This window comes from Nothobranchius furzeri, chromosome 12, assembly GCF_043380555.1.
Source record: "Nothobranchius furzeri strain GRZ-AD chromosome 12, NfurGRZ-RIMD1, whole genome shotgun sequence".
NCBI lineage: Eukaryota > Metazoa > Chordata > Actinopteri > Cyprinodontiformes > Nothobranchiidae > Nothobranchius > Nothobranchius furzeri.
Window position 1 is genome coordinate 6,296,839 of NC_091752.1, and position 17,231 is coordinate 6,314,069.

Here is a 17,231-nt window from a genome sequence, read left to right on the forward strand (position 1 = left end):
TCCCCATTAATGTACACACAGCATCCCATATTGACAAAAATAACACAGAATTTTAGAAATTTATGCAGATTTATTGAAAAAAGACAAACTGAAACATCACATGGTCCTAAGTATTCAGACCCCTTGTTCAGTATTTAGCAGAAGCACCTTTTGAGCTAATACAGCCATGAGTCTTCTTGGTAAAAATGGAACAAGTTTCCTACACCTGGATTTGGCGATCTTCTGCCATTCCTCCATGCAGATCAGTTCTGTCAGGTTGGATGGTGAACGTTGGTGGACGGCCATTTTTAGGTCTCTCCAGAGATGCTCAATTGGGTTTAAGTCAGAGCTCTGGCTGGGCCATTCAAGAACAGTCACAGAGTTGCCGTGAAGCCACTCCTTCGTTATTTTTCCTGTGTGGTTAGGGTCATCGTCATGTTGGAAGGTAAACCTTCGGCCCAGCCTGAGGTCCCGAGCGCTCTGGGGAAGGTTCTTGTCCAGGATATCTCTGTACTTGGCTGCATTCATTGTTCCCTCAATTGCAAGCAGTCGTCCTGTCCCTGCAGCTGAAAAACATCCCCACAGCATGATGCTGCCACCACCATGCTTTACTGTAGGGACTTTAATGGACAAGTGATGAACAGTGTCTGGTTTTCAATACACATATTGCATAAAATGAAGGCCAAAAAGTTCCATCTTGGTCTCTTCAGACCAGAGAAGCTTATTTCTCATCATCTCGGGGTCCTTCAGCTATCTTTTAGCAAACTCCATTGGGGCTTTCATGCGTCTTGCACTGAGGAGAGGCTTCTGACAGGCCGCTCTACCATAAAGCCCCGACTGATAGAGGGCTGCAGTGATGGTTGACTTTCTACAACTTTCTCCATCTCCTGACTGCATCTCTGGAGCTCAGCCACAGTGATCTTTGGGTTCTTCTATACCTTTCTCACCAAGGCTCTTCTCCCCTGGTAGCTCAGTTTGGCCAGATGGCCTGCTCAAGGAATGGTTCTGGTCGTCCCAAACGTCGTCCACTTAAGGATTATGGAGGCCACTGTGCTCTTACTTTAAGTGCAGCAGAGATGTTTTTGTAACTGTGGCCAGATCTGTGCCTTTCTGAGTTCTTCAGGCAGTTCCTTTGACCTCATGATTGTCATTTGCTCTGACATGCATTATTCTTCTTCAATGAATTAGGCAGGCTGGACACCTAACAGGCGTATTGCTGCCACAACAACCACCCCCACCACCGAGTCTGCACAACCCACCACACACAACAAGCACACAGACCCCCCCACCCTGTACACCACCCAACCACCACCAAGACACATCCTCGTAAACACACCCATGCCCCACTGGGAGGCTCACCCACGCTCAATACCCCTCCCTCATCAGCATGGACGTGGGGGTGGGGTGGGGGGGGGTGGGGGTATCCTTACAGTATGCTCTAATGGGAAACAGGCTTCAACACATATGGTTGTTTTCCGCTTGGTCCTAGAGCTCAACCAGTGTCAATTTAATATAGTGTAATATTGTTTTTGGATGGTAAAAAGTGCAGGGGTCAAAACTTGACTTTGGAAAAAGTGGGGGTGGGGGGGTGGGGGGGGGGGGGCATGCCCCCCCCCCCCCCAAAAATTACGTCCATGCTCATCAGCATCACCCACCACCTTGGGCGACTCTTGGTCCCCTGCAGGCCGAGAGCACCCAGTCCCCCGCAAGCACGCAGTCCCCCAAACTCTCTCAGGGGATACGTCACCGAAACCCAAAAAGGCCCCTGCAGCCGCAGATACCTCGCGAGCCACCTCAGACATGTTTGATGCCACATGCTTCACCCTCCACAACGCCTCCACCAGAAACACCTGTAACTGTCTCTTATCCCTCACTACCACCACCAGTAGACTGAGACCCAGCACAAGGCCCAGACGCTCCCCCACCCCGAACCCCCACACAACGCACCGCCTCAGCATAAGAAACCTTACGCTCTGCCTGATATTTCTCCACTTCCACTGCGGTACTATACGACGTACAACCTCTATAAGCCGCCTGATGAGCTCCACCACAATTACAACAGCGGAGCGGAAGATCACAGTGCTTGCCCTCATGGTCGCCCCCACACCTCCAACACCTCAACCCACCCACACATACTCCGGCCACATGACCAAATCCCTGACACTTAAAGCACCTCAAGGGAGGCTCCTCATAGGTCCTAACTGGGAAACTAAGATAGCCTAACTTGACACGAGCCGGGAGCTCCAGCGCATCAAAACTAATCAACAACGGAGTGGACCCACGTTTATGAAAACCCAAATGCCGCACCGCCACCACCGCCTCACCTCTCAGGGCGTCCACCACCTCCTCCTCAACAACATCATTGGAGACATCATAAACCACCCCCTTAACCAACCCTCCAGTCCGTGATTCCGAGACGACGGCACTCACCCCCGGGATCTTTTCAAGCTCCCGGGCCCGGTAGAGCTGTGTCTTCGTCCTACAGGCCACCACCAACAACCCACCATAAACAACCGTTGCGTCTATCACATCCCCAATCACCTCTCTCAGCTCCTTGGACACTGCCAATGGGTTATTGGTAGGAAAACGTGCCCCACCCGCCGCACGTATACAGACCACAAAGCCCTCCTGTGCAGTCCTCAGCTGCTTCAGCTGTGGATCCCCATCACTATCCGAAGCGCCATCACTGCCCCCACGGTCCCGCTTCGCTGCCCCGACACAACCGGCTGAACAGCCTTACTCGCTCCCCTCCGCCCCATCCTCTACCACAATTGAGGCCGAAGTGAAGCCGGACCGCCATCTTACTGGGCCCGTACAGGCAGTCGGCCGACCACCCGAACTTCCCCGGGCCTAAACTGAGCTGACAACCACAACCAAACACTCCTCAACCGTACGCAAAGCTGCACGCAATCACCAGCTGCTCTTAGCTGATCTGACATGCATTGTGAGCTGTAAGCTCTTATATAGACAGGTGTGTGGCTTTGCTAATCAAGACCAATCAGCCCAAACAGCTGGACTCCAATGAAGGTGTAGGACCATCTCAAGGATGATCAGAAGAAATAGAAAGCACACGAGTGTCACAGCAAAGGGTCTGAATACTTAGGACTGTGTGATATGTCAGTTTGTCTTTATTAATAACTGAAGAAATTTCTAGAAATTCTGTGTTTTTCCATCAACATGGGGTGCTGTGTGTACGTTAATGAGGAAAAAGATGAATTTAATTGATTTTAGAAAATGGCTGCAATATAACGAAGAGGGAAAATTTGACGTGGTTTTCGTGCCTACTGTACCTGTTCACATACACAGGTCGGCTTGGCAGGCTACATCATGACCCAACTACACATAAAATAGCCTAAATCAAAATTTGCAGAATTTTTCTCTACGTTTCTGTCACCAGCGTTAGCTAGCAACATGGTTAAGGTTAGGATAGGGGTGAGGGGGAGGTTAGATAACAACAAAATAAATAAAAAATACAAGAGGATAAGGTTAGGGTGAGGTACAATTTCGTACATTAGTGACAAAAAAGGGCACTTTTGGAGTCAGGGGTCTGACGCGGAGAATGGCTGACCAAGCGTTTGTTTTTGACACGCTGGGAGTGAGACTGTGTTAGTCTCAGCCCAGTGAAACAAAAAACACCGAGTGGTTTCCATTCATCTTAAAGTGGCGGTGTGTACTTTCTCTGGTGTTAGGGGGCGGGACTTGAATCACTCAAAGCAAGCGGTATTTTTGTGCTCAAGTAAGACCTTACCAGCAGATGGCCATTAGGGTCAAAAATCCTTGAGAGCACAATTTGCAACGTGTACTACGTCAGATCGAACCTCCAGTAAAACAACAAGCCCACCGGACTCCCTTTCATTACTGGCAGCGAATGAAAAGGTAAACGTGTAAAACAACATTGATGAAAGGTGAGAATTTTGCAACCGCTTGTTGCAGATCAGTTGTCCTCACAGGCTCCCGTAGAAGGCATCTAATATGGCGTCGCCCAGAGACTTAGACCCGCTCTCACGTATTTTAGACCTGATTTTTACGGTTATATGTTACAAAGCCTTACATTTTAACCAAATACATTTCAACGGATGTTTCCAGAGATTGACGGTAAATACTGCTAGCATTTTTTAATTATCAAAGACATTTCTGTATTCAAAGGATTTAGTAGGAGGAGTTGAGCAGGATTTTTTGAGTATCCATGGAGATATTCCAGAGATTTTTACAGACTTTGCTTAATATCTCCTCTCTGCTAAAGTGACCACTGATATCTCAATCTCCAATGAGCCACAGCGTCTGGCTGAGCCTTAAGGTCAGATACTGCACATACCAGGTGCAGCTTCAGAAGTGACTCTGACATTAACCAGGAGGAGCCAGTCACCAAGCCAAACTCATCTGGAAAGCATCCAGGCTGCCACGAAACTCCAAACCAAACCCTCCCCACACACTTTTATCCATGCGACTCTTGCAGGAGCTTCTGGCAGAAGCTGCATGGTGACGTAATCCTGCAGCCATGACGCCATCCCGTATGATCGGCGGGTTTGCTCTGACTCACGGAGCGGGGGAGAATCCACATCTGTTTGTGGGCAGCTGTCACACATGCCTGGTGTCAACCACGGCCTGCGGCATGGGTCTGTCACAACGCTGCGTAATGTTGTGGATATTTTAGCCGGTATAACCAGACGGATCGCTGTTATCATGTCAAGTGCACGGGATTATTCTACCGCCTGGATGGGCTGCAGCCTCTACAAGTGAGACGGGACTGTGAAGCATTTTAGTCGGCTGGAGACACAAAGTCAGAAAGACCAAATGGTCTCACCAGGTGTCAAATAAAGAGCAGGAGTACGGCAACGATTGAGAAGGGAAGGAGAGATCCTCTTTCAAAGACAAAAACTGATTTTTTTAGTGCACCGGGGCTCATACAGTGGGGCAAAAAAGTATTTAGTCAGCCACCGATTGTGCAAGTTCTCCCACTTAAAATGATGACAGAGGTCAGTAATTTTCATCATAGGTACACTTCAACTGTGAGAGACAAAATGTGAAAAAAAAAATCCATGAATTCACATGGCAGGATTTTTAAAGAATTTATTTGTAAATCAGGGTGGAAAATAAGTATTTGGTCACTTCGAACAAGGAAAATCTCTGGCTCTCACAGACCTGTAACGTCTTCTTTAAGAAGCTTTTCTGTCCTCCACTTGTTACCCATTTTAATGGCACCTGTTTGAACTCATTATCTGTATAAAAGACACCTGTCCACAGCCTCAAACAGTCAGACTCCAAACTCCACTATGGCCAAGACCAAAGAGCTTTCGAAGGACACCAGGAAAAGAATTGTAGACCTGCACCAGACTGGGAAGAGTGAAACTACAATAGGCAAGCAGCTTGGTGTGAAAAAATCAACTGTGGGAGCAATTATCAGAAAATGGAAGACATACAAGACCACTGATAATCTCCCTCGATCTGGGGCTCCACGCAAGATCTCATCCCGTGGAGTCTAAATGATCATGAGAACGGTGAGCAAGAATCTCAGAACCACACGGGGGGACCTGGTGAATGACCTGCAGGAGAGCTGGGACCACAGTAACAAAGGTCACCATCAGTAACACACTACAACGGCAGGGAATCAAATCCTGCAGTGCCAGACGTGTTCCGCTGCTGAAGCCAGTGCATGTCCAGGCCCGTCTGAAGTTTGCCAGAGAGCACATGGATGATACAGCAGAGGATTGGGAGAATGTCATGTGGTCAGATGAAACCAAAGTAGAACTTTTTGGTATAAACTCAACTCGTCGTGTTTGGAGGAAGAAGATTACTGAGTTGCATCCCAAGAACACCATACCTACTGTGAAGCATGGGGGTGGGAACATCATGCTTTGGGGCTGTTTTTCTGCTAAGGGGACAGGACGACTGATCCGTGTTAAGGACAGAATGAATGGGGCCATGTATCGTGAGATTCTGAGCCAAAACCTCCTTCCATCAGTGAGAGCTTTGAAGATGAAATGTGGCTGGGTCTTCCAACACGACAATGATCCCAAACACACCGCCCGGGCAACAAAGGAGTGGCTCCGTAAGAAGCATTTGAAAGTCCTGGAGTGGCCTAGCCAGTCTCCAGACCTCAACCCCATAGAAAATCTGTGGAGGGAGTTGAAAGTCCGTGTTGCTCGGCGACAGCCCCAAAACATCACAGCTCTCGAGAAGATCTGCATGGAGGAATGGGCCAAAATACCAGCTACTGTGTGTGCAAACCTGGTAAAGACCTATAATAATTGTTTGACCTCTGTTATTGCCAACAAAGGTTATGTTACAAAGTATTGAGTTGAATTTTTGTTATTGACCAAATACTTATTTTCCACCCTGATTTACAAATAAATTCTTTAAAAATCCTGCCATGTGAATTCATGGATTTTTTTTCACATTCTGTCTCTCACAGTTGAAGTGTACCTATGATGTAAATTACTGACCTCTGTCATCATTTTAAGTGGGAGAACTTGCACAATCGGTGGCTGACTAAATACTTTTTTGCCCCACTGTATTTATCCAGAATTATTCTTAGGTAATTCTCAACCCTTCAAAATAAAATGCACAGGCCCCAGATCAGGACTGCTGACAGCATCCTATCACAGGCACGCATGAAGAGCTGAGAGACTCTTTTTGAGGAGGGTGAAAATAGAACTCAGGTGGTTATTTTAAACACCGCTGGAGACAAAATCCATCTTCTGACTCTCAACACAGAACTCTGAAAGGTCTGAAACCACCCTCTGAGATCTTGTTGGGTTTTGTTTGGATTTATTCAGCTTTTTTATGCTTTATTTTGTCTTTGTGCTCAATCGTGACACAGATTTTAGAGCGCTACCTTAAAATATGTTAGAAGTGGGGCCAGTGGAGGACTAAGAGAAGTGTTGGTTATAAAAATAACAATCTACAGCAGATCTGAAGGTTTTTTTAAGAGTAGAAAACGAAGTTCACCTGTCAGGAACGCGTCGTGTTTTCAGCCAGTACGTGATTGGGAATCACCTTGGTGGTGCTACAGGGATATTTTACCTTTACCTTCAGTCTTTTTCAAACATTCGACTAAAAGAAGGAGTTTTTTTCCCAGGTTGCTTTGCATCGACAGAGCTCCGTCATGCTCCGTGGCTTTTGCTATGCTTACGTTTTTATCGGAGGATCTAAAAGACAACAGACTGATGAGTTGTTGCTGCAGCAGAACCACGTCAGACAAAGATAGCAGCCCGACAAGCTCCTATTATTAGATTTAGACTCTAAAACCCGGAAACGGGGAAGGCGGTAGATTTGTTCACGGCTGGGAAAAAGACCATCAGGCTGCCTTTAGTTCTCCAGAGGATTTTAGACTCTGATGACATTTGTTTCCGTCAGACCTCCTTCTCCTTTTGTTGTTGCCTGCACGATCCTGCAAGTCTTTCATTTTTAAAACCACCTTTTAACAACACTGGTTCATCCCTTAAAGACACATTTCACTCATTTTTAAACCTATGTACAGTGGTCTCTAGAAACAAACACCTTGTGAGTCGATCTCTGTGGGAAAAGAGCTCTGACACTCCTGTTTCGGGAACTAGAAGTGAGCAGAAGACGACAGGATCTGGATTGTCAGACGTCTCTCTTCTGATTGGCTAACAGCAACACGACTCTACCACTGACTCCGTTTGCGCTGCAACGTTGACGTTTTATCTCCACAAATAACACACGCTTGGAGGAGTTCTGCTGTGTGGTGGAGTTGCTAATGCTAACAGTTTGCTTCCACTAGCTGAGACGCTAAACCAACAACAGCGTTCCCTGTCGTGAGTCAAGATGGGCGAGTCCATGAATGTTTAGTGACAGTGTGACGTAGATCTGTCGGGATTTTCTAAACGGAGCGTTTCCTTGTCTGTTCTCGGTGACTAAAGCAGGAAACAGCAGTAGAAGACAATTTTCACGTTTATCCTGCCTGTTAAACTCAGAGTGACTGATCATATTTTAAAAAGAACAAGTAAAAACCGTTTTTTGTGAAATTAGTATTTAAGTTTAATAACTTTTTTATTTTGAACTAATTAAATTTTTTTTTAAATGGAATAAAATAAAATAACACACCCATTGTGTTGAACTTTAGTAAGTGTTGCCCCATACCTCCACACAGTAACTTAAATATGGTAAAATTAATGCACAATAAAGAATACAAAGTGATTTTTGATTTAAGACATGCTTTGTTCGGTTCAACACTGATTATTGTTGGCTAATTTTGATTTAATATATTTAATATGAGGTTTCTGTTTGAGTAGTTCAAGGTCCAGAGGCCAATGACCTGGAAAACAAAAGAAAAAGCAGCATTCTTCTGGGAATCATCATGTACACAAACTGGACAAAATATAAGGAACAGAAAGCAGCAGGTTGCAGTAAAAATCAAAGAAGGCAAAGAACAACAAGAGGAGAAAGACTGATGACAGACATCAGCGTCAGAAATCATCAGGAGAAATCAGCCCTGAGCGCTTCTACGACCGTCCCCTTCCCCTCATTTTAGAGTCTGAATCTAATAATAAGAGCATTAATGTCAACGCTTGTCAGACTGCTATCACTGTCGGATGTTGGTGACGTGATTCTGCTGCAGGAAATCTCATAAAGTCCGTTGTTTTACATCATCAAAGACGTAAACGCGAGTTCTGTCGAAGCAAAACAACCTTTCAGATTCAACAGAAGGATTACAATCTGGAAGTTTGGTCTCAAACGCCTTTCCACTTTTTGCTGCAGATTGTTTGGAAGTCTGGATTATTGGAGCAAAATTTAGCGAACTGTGGGATTGTTCACGACTTTCTCACAGTACGGCTTATAGAAACGTGAGACTGTAGGATGGTTAAAGGGGATCAGGTATCGTCGGGCCGCGTTCTCACCAGCAGGTTCAAAGTGAAGGTGGGAGGGAGTAACTCAGGGCATCCTCACAGACACACAGCGGTTTAGACATCATTTCAACATGGATGTTAGGACATGCAATAAATGTCGGCATGAAGACAGCGACCACTTACCGCTTTGTCAAACTCCATCTCTGAAAAGAATTTATACCAAGGCTCATTCTCTAAATCTACATCTTCTGGACTTACATCCTGAGTCTAGGGGCATGGCGACAGGGGGAGGAGAAAGACAAAGAGAAGACAGTTCAGACAGAACAGCATAGACATAAAACTGTAGAGAGGCAACGTTTCCACCAAACAATACACAGTGTCTGTGGAAAGAGAGATGGATTGTGTTTCTCAGACCTTTTGTGTAAAAGTGCAGAACAAGGAAAAACATTCCCCTTTCATGCAAAGGTTAAGCTGAGAAAAGAGAGCAGCTGCTAAACGAAGCTTAGCAAAAAGACTGAGACACAGGTGAGACAGGAAGCCTGAAACAGTCCAACGGAAACCAGATCTGCTCGGCTGCACCTCTCCAGCACAGCAGTTACTATTTCATCTCCCATCTGTTTCCTTTTCACCTTTAGGTTGCCAAGGAGCAAACTGGGAAACCCCAGGAAGCCACCGCTCCGTGCCAAGCAAGAGCTGATTGTCTGTGTCGGACGATTCCAGTCTTTGTGCTTAGCTTCATATCTTAAAGGTCTCATTCGCAGAGGGACCGTGTAACACACGTGATCGCTCACGCTGAGTTTTAATGCTGACGGTGAGAAGCAGGGGCGGCGTTAGGCCCGGCTACTTGGGCTGAAGCCCCGGATCTTTCCTGTTAAGCCCCGGATCTAAATCGTGGAAGTAACATGCAGAACCAAAGTCCAACAGAGAGGGCGCAGCTGGCAGTAGTTTGTGTACAGCCTGCCTGAGCCTCCACCACTGAAGAAGAAGCCGTTCAGCAGCTGGCTTCTTCTACACTCTCTGCTTGAAACGCATGAGTGAAGATGGACATAAGGACGTTTTTTAGACCAAAAGTACTGCGACAGAACCCCAGCTTTGATGAGACTGGTGTTGACTCAGGTTTGTGAGTCTTATTTGAAAATAATTGTTGTGCTGCTGGTTTGCCTAAAGTTAGCTTACTAGTTGTTGGAGAAAGAAAGGGAATATTTACTATCATCTCACACTAAACACTAACAGGAACAATACTCTGCCCTGAATATGCTTAATATGTAGCTTCAGATTAAAAATTATGTGGTACAAGATTTATATATATGATGTTGACTAGTGCGTGTCACGTGTGTGTGCGCGCGTGTGTTAAGCCCCGGATCTTCTTCAGTCCTAAATCCGCCCCTGGTGAGAAGGGAGGGAAAGTGAGTGATCATGGCCCCGCCTACCTCGGCTTGGGACCGCCAGAGCAGAGCAGCTCTCGGTAAGTAGCGTTAGGCGAGTGAAAGCAGCACAGCAGTCACATTGCTGTTAGCCAATCAGAGGGGAGATGTTTGCATGTCATGAATATTGATGAGTAAGCCTTGTAAACCTGCCACCCTCCCTACAAACCTTTACCCCTGAAACAGAAGCACGAGAGCATTCATTCATATTCATGAATAAAAATGAGTGAATGAGATCTTTAAAGAATAAAAATTCATTCCATCTGATTATGACACATTTCACAAACATCAGAAAAGAAACATTTTCCCATTTAAATTCAAAGCAAGGAGAGGGAAGACCTCTTATGATGAATTATATAAATGGAAACCGTGTTCCCTCACCTGGACGTGGGTCACCGGGGCCCCCCTCTGGAGCCAGGCCTGGAGGTGGGGCACTTTGGCGAGCGCCTGGTGGCCGGGCTTTCACCCATGGAGCCCGGCCGGGCACAGCCCGAAGAGGAAACGTGGGTGCCCCTTCCCATGGGCTCAACACTCGTGGGAGGGGCCAAAGGGGTCGGGTGCAATGTGTGACGGGTGGTAGTCGAGGGCGGGGACCTTGGCGGTCTGATCCTCGGCTACAGAATCTGGCTCTTGGCACATGGAGTGTCACCTCTCTGGTGGTGAAGGAGCCTGAGTTGGTGTGTGAGGTTGAGAGGTTCCGACTAGATATAGTCGGACTCACCTCAACGCATGGCTCTGGCTCTGGAACCAGTTTCCCTGAGAGGGGTTGGACTTTCTACCACTCTGGAGTTGCTCCCACTGAGCGGGGGTGGGCATACTAGTTGCCCCCCATCCTGGTGCCTGTACGGTGGGGTTTACCCCAGTGAATGAAAGGGTAGCCTCCCTCCGCCTACGTGTGGGGGGACGGGTTCTGACTGTGGTCTGTGCTAATGCACCAAACTACAGTTCAGACTACCCACCCTTTTTGGAGACCTTGGAGGGGTGCTGGAAAGCGCTCCTTCTGGTGACTCCCTCGTTCTGCTGGGGGACTTTAACGCTCACGTGGGCAATGACAGTGAGACCTGGAGAGGTGTGGTTGGGAGGAACGGCCCCCCTGATCTGAATTCGAGTGGTGTTTTGTTATTGGACTTCTGTGCCAGTCATGGATTGTCCATAATGAACACCATGTTCAGACATAAAGGTGTCCATATGTGCTCTTGGCACCAGGATACCTTAGGCCGCAGCTCACTGATCGACTTTGTTGTTGTTTCATCTGACCTGCTGCCGCATGTCTTGGACACTCGGGTGAAGAGAGGGCGGAGCTGTCAACTGACCACTACCTGGTGGTGAGTTGGCTCAGATGGTGGGGGAGGATGCTGGCCAGACCAGGCAGGCCCAAATGTATCACGAGGATCTGCTGGGAACGTCTGGCAGAGTCTCCTGTCAGAAGGAGCTTCAATTCCCACCTTAGAGTAAACTTCCAAAATGTTCCGGGGGAGGCGGGGGACATTGAGTCTGAATGGACCCTGTTTCGTGCCTCCATTGTTGAGGCGGCCGACTGGAGCTGTGGTCGCAGGATCGTCGGTGCCCGTCGTGGTGGTAACCCCCGAACCCGCTGGAGGACACCGGCGGTTAGGGATGCTGTCAAGCTGAAGAAAGAGTCCCAAGACTATCTATAGTGGGGACGGTGTGCTGCTGACCTCTACTCAGGACGTTTTGGATCGGTGGGCAGAATACTTCGAAGGCCTCCTCAATCCCACCGACACGTCTTCCAGTGAGGAAGCAGAGTCTGGGGACTTTGGGTTGGCCTCTCAAAACTCTGGTGCTGAGGTCTCTGAGGTGGTTAAAAAGCTCCTCTGTGGCAAGGCTCCAGGGGTGGATGAGATCCGCCCAGAGTTCCTTAAGGCTCTGGATGTTGTGGGGCTGTGTTGGCTGACACGGCTCTGCAATTTCGCGTGGACATCAGGGGCAGTCCCACTGGACTGGCAGACCAGGGTGGTGTTCCAACTACAGGGGGATCACACTCCTAAGCCTACCTGGTTAGGTCTATTCAGGGGTTCTGGAGAGGAGGGTCCGTCGGATTGTTGAACCTCAGATTCAAGAGGAGCAATGTGGTTTTTGTCCTGGCCGTGGAACACTGGACCAGCTCTATACCCTTAGAGGGATCCTGGAGGATGCGTGGGAATTTGCCCAACCAGTCTACATGTGTTTTGTGGATTTGGAGAAGGCGTTTGACCGCGTCCCTCGGGGGGCCCTGTGGGGGGTACTCCGGGAGTATGGGGTACCAGGCCCTCTGATACGGGCTGTTAGGTCCCTGTATGACCGGTGTCAGAGCTTGGTCCGCATTGCCGGCAGTAAGTCGGGCTCGTTCCCAGTGAGAGTTGGACTCTGCCAAGACTGCCCTTTGTCACCGATTCTGTTCATAACCTTTATGGACAGGATTTCTAGGCACAGCCAAGGTGTGGAGGGCATCTGTTTTGGTGGCCTGAGGATCAGGTCTCTGCTTTTTGCAGATCATGTGGTCCTGTTGGCTTCATCAGAACGTGATCTTCAGCTTTTGCTGGAGCGGTTCGCAGCCGAGTGTGAAGCAGCTGGGATGAGAATCAACTCCTCTAAATCTGAGACCATGGTCTTGATTCGGAAAAGCGTAGAATTCCTTCTCCGGGTCAGGGATGAGGTCCTGCCCCAAGTGGAGGAGTTTAAGTATCTCGGGGTCTTGTTCACGAGTGAGGGAAAACTGGAGCGTGAGATAAATAGGAGGATTGGTGCTGCATCTGCAGTGATGCGGGCGTTGTACCGGTCTGTGGTGGTGAAGAGAGAGCTGAGTCAGAAGGCGAAGCTCTCGATTTACCGGTTGATCTACGTTCCTACCCTCACCTATGGTCATGAGCTTTGGGTAGTGGCCGAAAGAACGAGATCACGGATACAAGCGGTCGAAATGAGTTTTCTCCGAAAAGTGGCTGGGCTCTCCCTTAGAGATAGGGTGAGAATCTCGGTCATTCGGGAGGGGCTCGGAGTAGACCCACTGCTCCTCCACATTGAGAGGAGCCAAATGAGGTGGCTCGGGCATCTGGTCAGGATGCCTCCTGGACGCCTCCCTGGTGAGGTTTTCCGGGCACTTCCAACCGGGAGGAGACTTAAAGGTAGACCCAGGACACGGTGGAGGGACTATGTCTCTCACCTGGCCAGGGAACGCCTTGGGATTCCCCGGAGGAGCTGGCCCAAGTGGCTGGGGAGAAGGAAGTCTGGGCCTCTCGCCTTAGGCTACTGTCCCCGCGACCCGACTCCGGATAAGCGGATGAAAATAGATGGAATGGTTGGATGGATGGATGGAGACGGAAAAATATAACTTATTCACTGCCAATGACGACTAAAGTCGTCATTTCCATTTTTCTACTGTGTGGGTGTCGGACGAGCCCCCGCACCGTGAGAACTAACATCTCAGCTCTAAACTCGATCTTCATCCGTATGCGTCACACGTCACGTGATCAGGAAGCAGAACATCCATGTGTTAGGAGATCATTTTGGGCCGCTGCTGTGACAGAAGTGAGGCGCGAACCGGAAAAACTTCTGCCGATCACAATTCAACAACGGATTATGAAAGAATGGAAAACGCTCGAAACGCGCAGATTCTTCCTGATGTAAGAGGTGAGTCTCCTCTTTGTTTTGGTTGTTTTGGCGTTGACATCATGCTAGCGCGCAACGTTCTGTGATTCTTAAAAAACCCAGTAAAAATGGTGAGAAACGCTTGCAGCGAGAGCTTTACCGATCAGGAAACGGCTGGCAGCGAATGAGTTAAAATCATCAATAGAAATAATTATTATAAAACCAAACAAGCACCCCCTTGTGGCTGGCTGCAGTACAAGCTTTAAGCCTCACCCCCTCCATGTAGATAAACGGGACAAAAACATAATTTTTTATTAGTTTTTCTTTTTTTTTTTTTTTGTTGCAATTGGATTTTTCATAAAACACCATGAATGTGTGTGTCTTTAGATCAGACTCTGGTCTAAAAAATGCATCCGACACAGAAGTTTTACTGCAACAAACCCGATCCACTTCAGTAAATGCACGATCACTCCCCATCCTATTTCTACATGCTGTTCTGCACGTTTTAAAGAAATAACTTTTAAGAGCGTCCCAACGTGAGATGAATGGAGGCAGAAGTGGCGCTGAGCTTGTAATTGAAAAATAGCTGAGTTGATTATTTCACTGAGGCCCCAGGGTCCCCGTGAGGACACTAATGAGTACACCGTTTGGCACCAGGACCAGAAAACAACCTACCGGCTTGATCTGACTGGGCATCAAACCAGAGGTGATTACATAACTGGTTTCTACTCAGAGCAATGAATAAAAATCTGAGCTTTTTTATATTTAAATGCAGAAAAAAGGTGCCTCCGTGAGTGGATTGTAGGTTTTATTCAAAACTACTTGATCAGGAGATGAAAGTTGGATGGAGTAACCCACTAGACCCATGCCTCCTGTCTGAGCTGAAGGCTGCACCTAGCAAACTGAGCCCTTTCACCTCATACTAAAGAGAGGAAGACAACGGCTATGATAAATTGATACTCCCCCGCTTACTTCCAAACAGGCTTGTCTTTCCCTGTAACGGGACACCCTTTGGGAATGTGGTGGTTACACGCGTCACCCCCTGAGCTGTTAGTGCAGCCGCCAGGCTGGATGGGAGGGGGTGGACGATGGGTGCAGAGGGGGACAGCTCACACGACACTCAGACAGAGAGGGAGGGAAAAACAGGAAAATGCCTGGCCTACCGTTCTCTCCAGCTTCAGCACGGACGACTTCCCCGGCTCATACTCAAAGATGCTCCTGGGCTCGGCGCGATACTTCCTGGTGTCTACCTTTTTATCCGGGGGCTCCCACTCGTTCCTGCTAAGAGCCAGACATCGGGGAGGGGTGTGGTGCGGGATGGAAGACAGCCCATCCTTATTGAGTGGTCTCCATGGCAACCAGCATAAGGCAGAGATTATTTATTTATTTATTTAGATAAAACGTGATTCAGCGGTCTCCTCCTCCAACAGTGACACAACAGAAACTTGGATTCGCGGTTCAGGCTAACAGACACACAAGGTAAACTTTACATTAGTAAACATAAATGGTCATTTATTTACCCTCACCGGAGCACAAACCCATCCAGGAAGGCCCGTCCTGTGCTGATCATCCGCTTTTACTACTGCTGCTATTTATGTGTCCCCATCATCTCAGCCCCCTTGTTGTGGTCGAAGGGTTTATTTAACCTCCATCATCCGGTCTGGGGCGTCATCTCCTAGTCGGGTCTGTCGTTGCAACCTGAGCTTGTTGGAAAGTCCTTGGTGGCTAAGCCTGGGCTCCTGCGGCTTGGCCGAGCCTGAAAGGACACCGCCTCCACGTGGGCCCACCACCTGCGGGCGGAGTAGCTGAGGGTGTTGTAGGAAACGAGCTGTAGCTGCTGTGATGGTAAACAATATCAGCTCGATTTAGTTGGGATTATCCCGATGCCAATCCAGACTCTGGAACTGAAACACCTGGAAGGTGGGTGGACACTCTTAGAGCCGGGCGAAGCCTCAGTTCCGTCTGGTGTTCGTACTCATTAACAGTCGATCAGATTATCCCAGAACTCCGAGAGTCTCTAAATGTCGTCCTGGAAGACTACGGTGTGAAGATTCCATAATTCTCCAAGTTGCCTATCTAGGCCGTACCTGGAGTGATGTCATTGGCCTTCGCGATCTGAGTTAGAGTGTTCTGCCAATGGACTCGTGTGCTAGGTGTGGACTGAAGGTGAGTCATCACACCTGAGCTGTTGAGCTGGAGTGACAGACCCGATGAGGGTCTCTCTGTCCAGCTGACAGGCACAAAGAGGACAAAAGAATATTCCGGAAGGCCACGGGGAGGGAATCCCCGTTTGTCTCGAGGAAGTTCTGGTGAATGGTCTGAAAATTCAGAAATAACCCGTGCTGTGCTCGTGTTGGGTCTAGTGGTGGAGACCTCCTTATGGACCCGGGACGTGGTGGCACCGCGGGAGGAAGTGCCCTGAGATGCTTCAGGTTTTTGATGTTGTGACTGAAACACTTCAATCTGGAAAATGCCTTCAGGACCCATCTCACCCTGTTCAGATAACCATTCTGGATGGTTTCCATATTCCTGGAGGGTGCTCCTGAGGACATTGCTGCTTAGGTGTACACTAGATGACTGAGAAAGGATAATTATAACCTTTCTTTGCTGTTTACTCACCTTTTGGCTGAGGCCTTGAGAGACGAGGACCTCGTTGGCACCGGCATTGATCTGCCTCTTGAATCGACCTGAGTGTCGCTTTTGGAGTGCGGGAATCCTTTTCCTGAAAACCGGCACAGAGTTACAGACGGCCATCCATAGCACGGTAACTTAATGCTGACTGAAGATTCAAACGGATTTTTATAGGTGACTCTAAACACTCACCATGTTCTGGATAACTGACGTGGATGGAATTGTTATCTGGAAAAGCAGAATTCCTGCGTTAGCTCAAATCCGTCTGTGTGTAATTAGATTGGAAGTTGCGTATAAATCACAGAACTAAATAATTCAGAAGGCATTAAAAAATCCCACTCTCCATTAGTCCGACATCACCAAATCAAAGCACTTTACGGGAAGCATTAGGGAGCTTAAAAAGGATCTGAGCATCAAGGATTCAGACCAGGAGCACAGCATCCAGCGAGATCTCTGGATGGAGTCATGTCCAACCTTTTGCACAAACCAACCTCTGTACATTTTATATCTCTATTGTTTACTTTATTCGTTTGTAAAACATGTATATACACACACTCACACGCACACACGTAGAAAAATAAATAAAATACTAGCACACACATTTAGTAATGCACATACCTTACATACTATACATATTATTACTTAGATTAGCCATTTTATATATTTTGCTTGTTTTTACATTACTGTATTTTTGCACAACTCTGTTGCTGTGAAGCTCGCACACAAGAATTTCACTCGCATGTACTGTACCAGTGTACCTGCACATGTGACGTGACAATAAAAGTGATTTGATTTGATTTGT

General features: G+C 47.8%; 1 protein-coding gene across 12 annotated transcripts in view; it reads right to left on the bottom strand.

The window, feature by feature from the left end:
* The window catches only part of LOC107375556 (sorbin and SH3 domain-containing protein 1), a 99,971-nt gene that overhangs the window by 42,167 nt on the left and 40,573 nt on the right, over positions 1–17,231 (bottom strand). For 9 of the 12 annotated variants that reach the window (XM_054749905.2, XM_015944136.3, XM_070542172.1 and 6 more), the window contains 4 exons: positions 16,622–16,657; positions 16,418–16,520; positions 14,962–15,079; positions 8,973–9,056 (listed from right to left, as the gene is read on the bottom strand). In XM_054749905.2, the coding sequence (XP_054605880.1) occupies positions 8,973–9,056; positions 14,962–15,079; positions 16,418–16,520; positions 16,622–16,657 (341 nt within the window). The remainder of the gene's footprint in view (positions 1–8,972; positions 9,057–14,961; positions 15,080–16,417; positions 16,521–16,621; positions 16,658–17,231) is intronic. The other 3 variants (XM_070542171.1, XM_070542174.1, XM_070542173.1) reach the window with 3 other exon arrangements.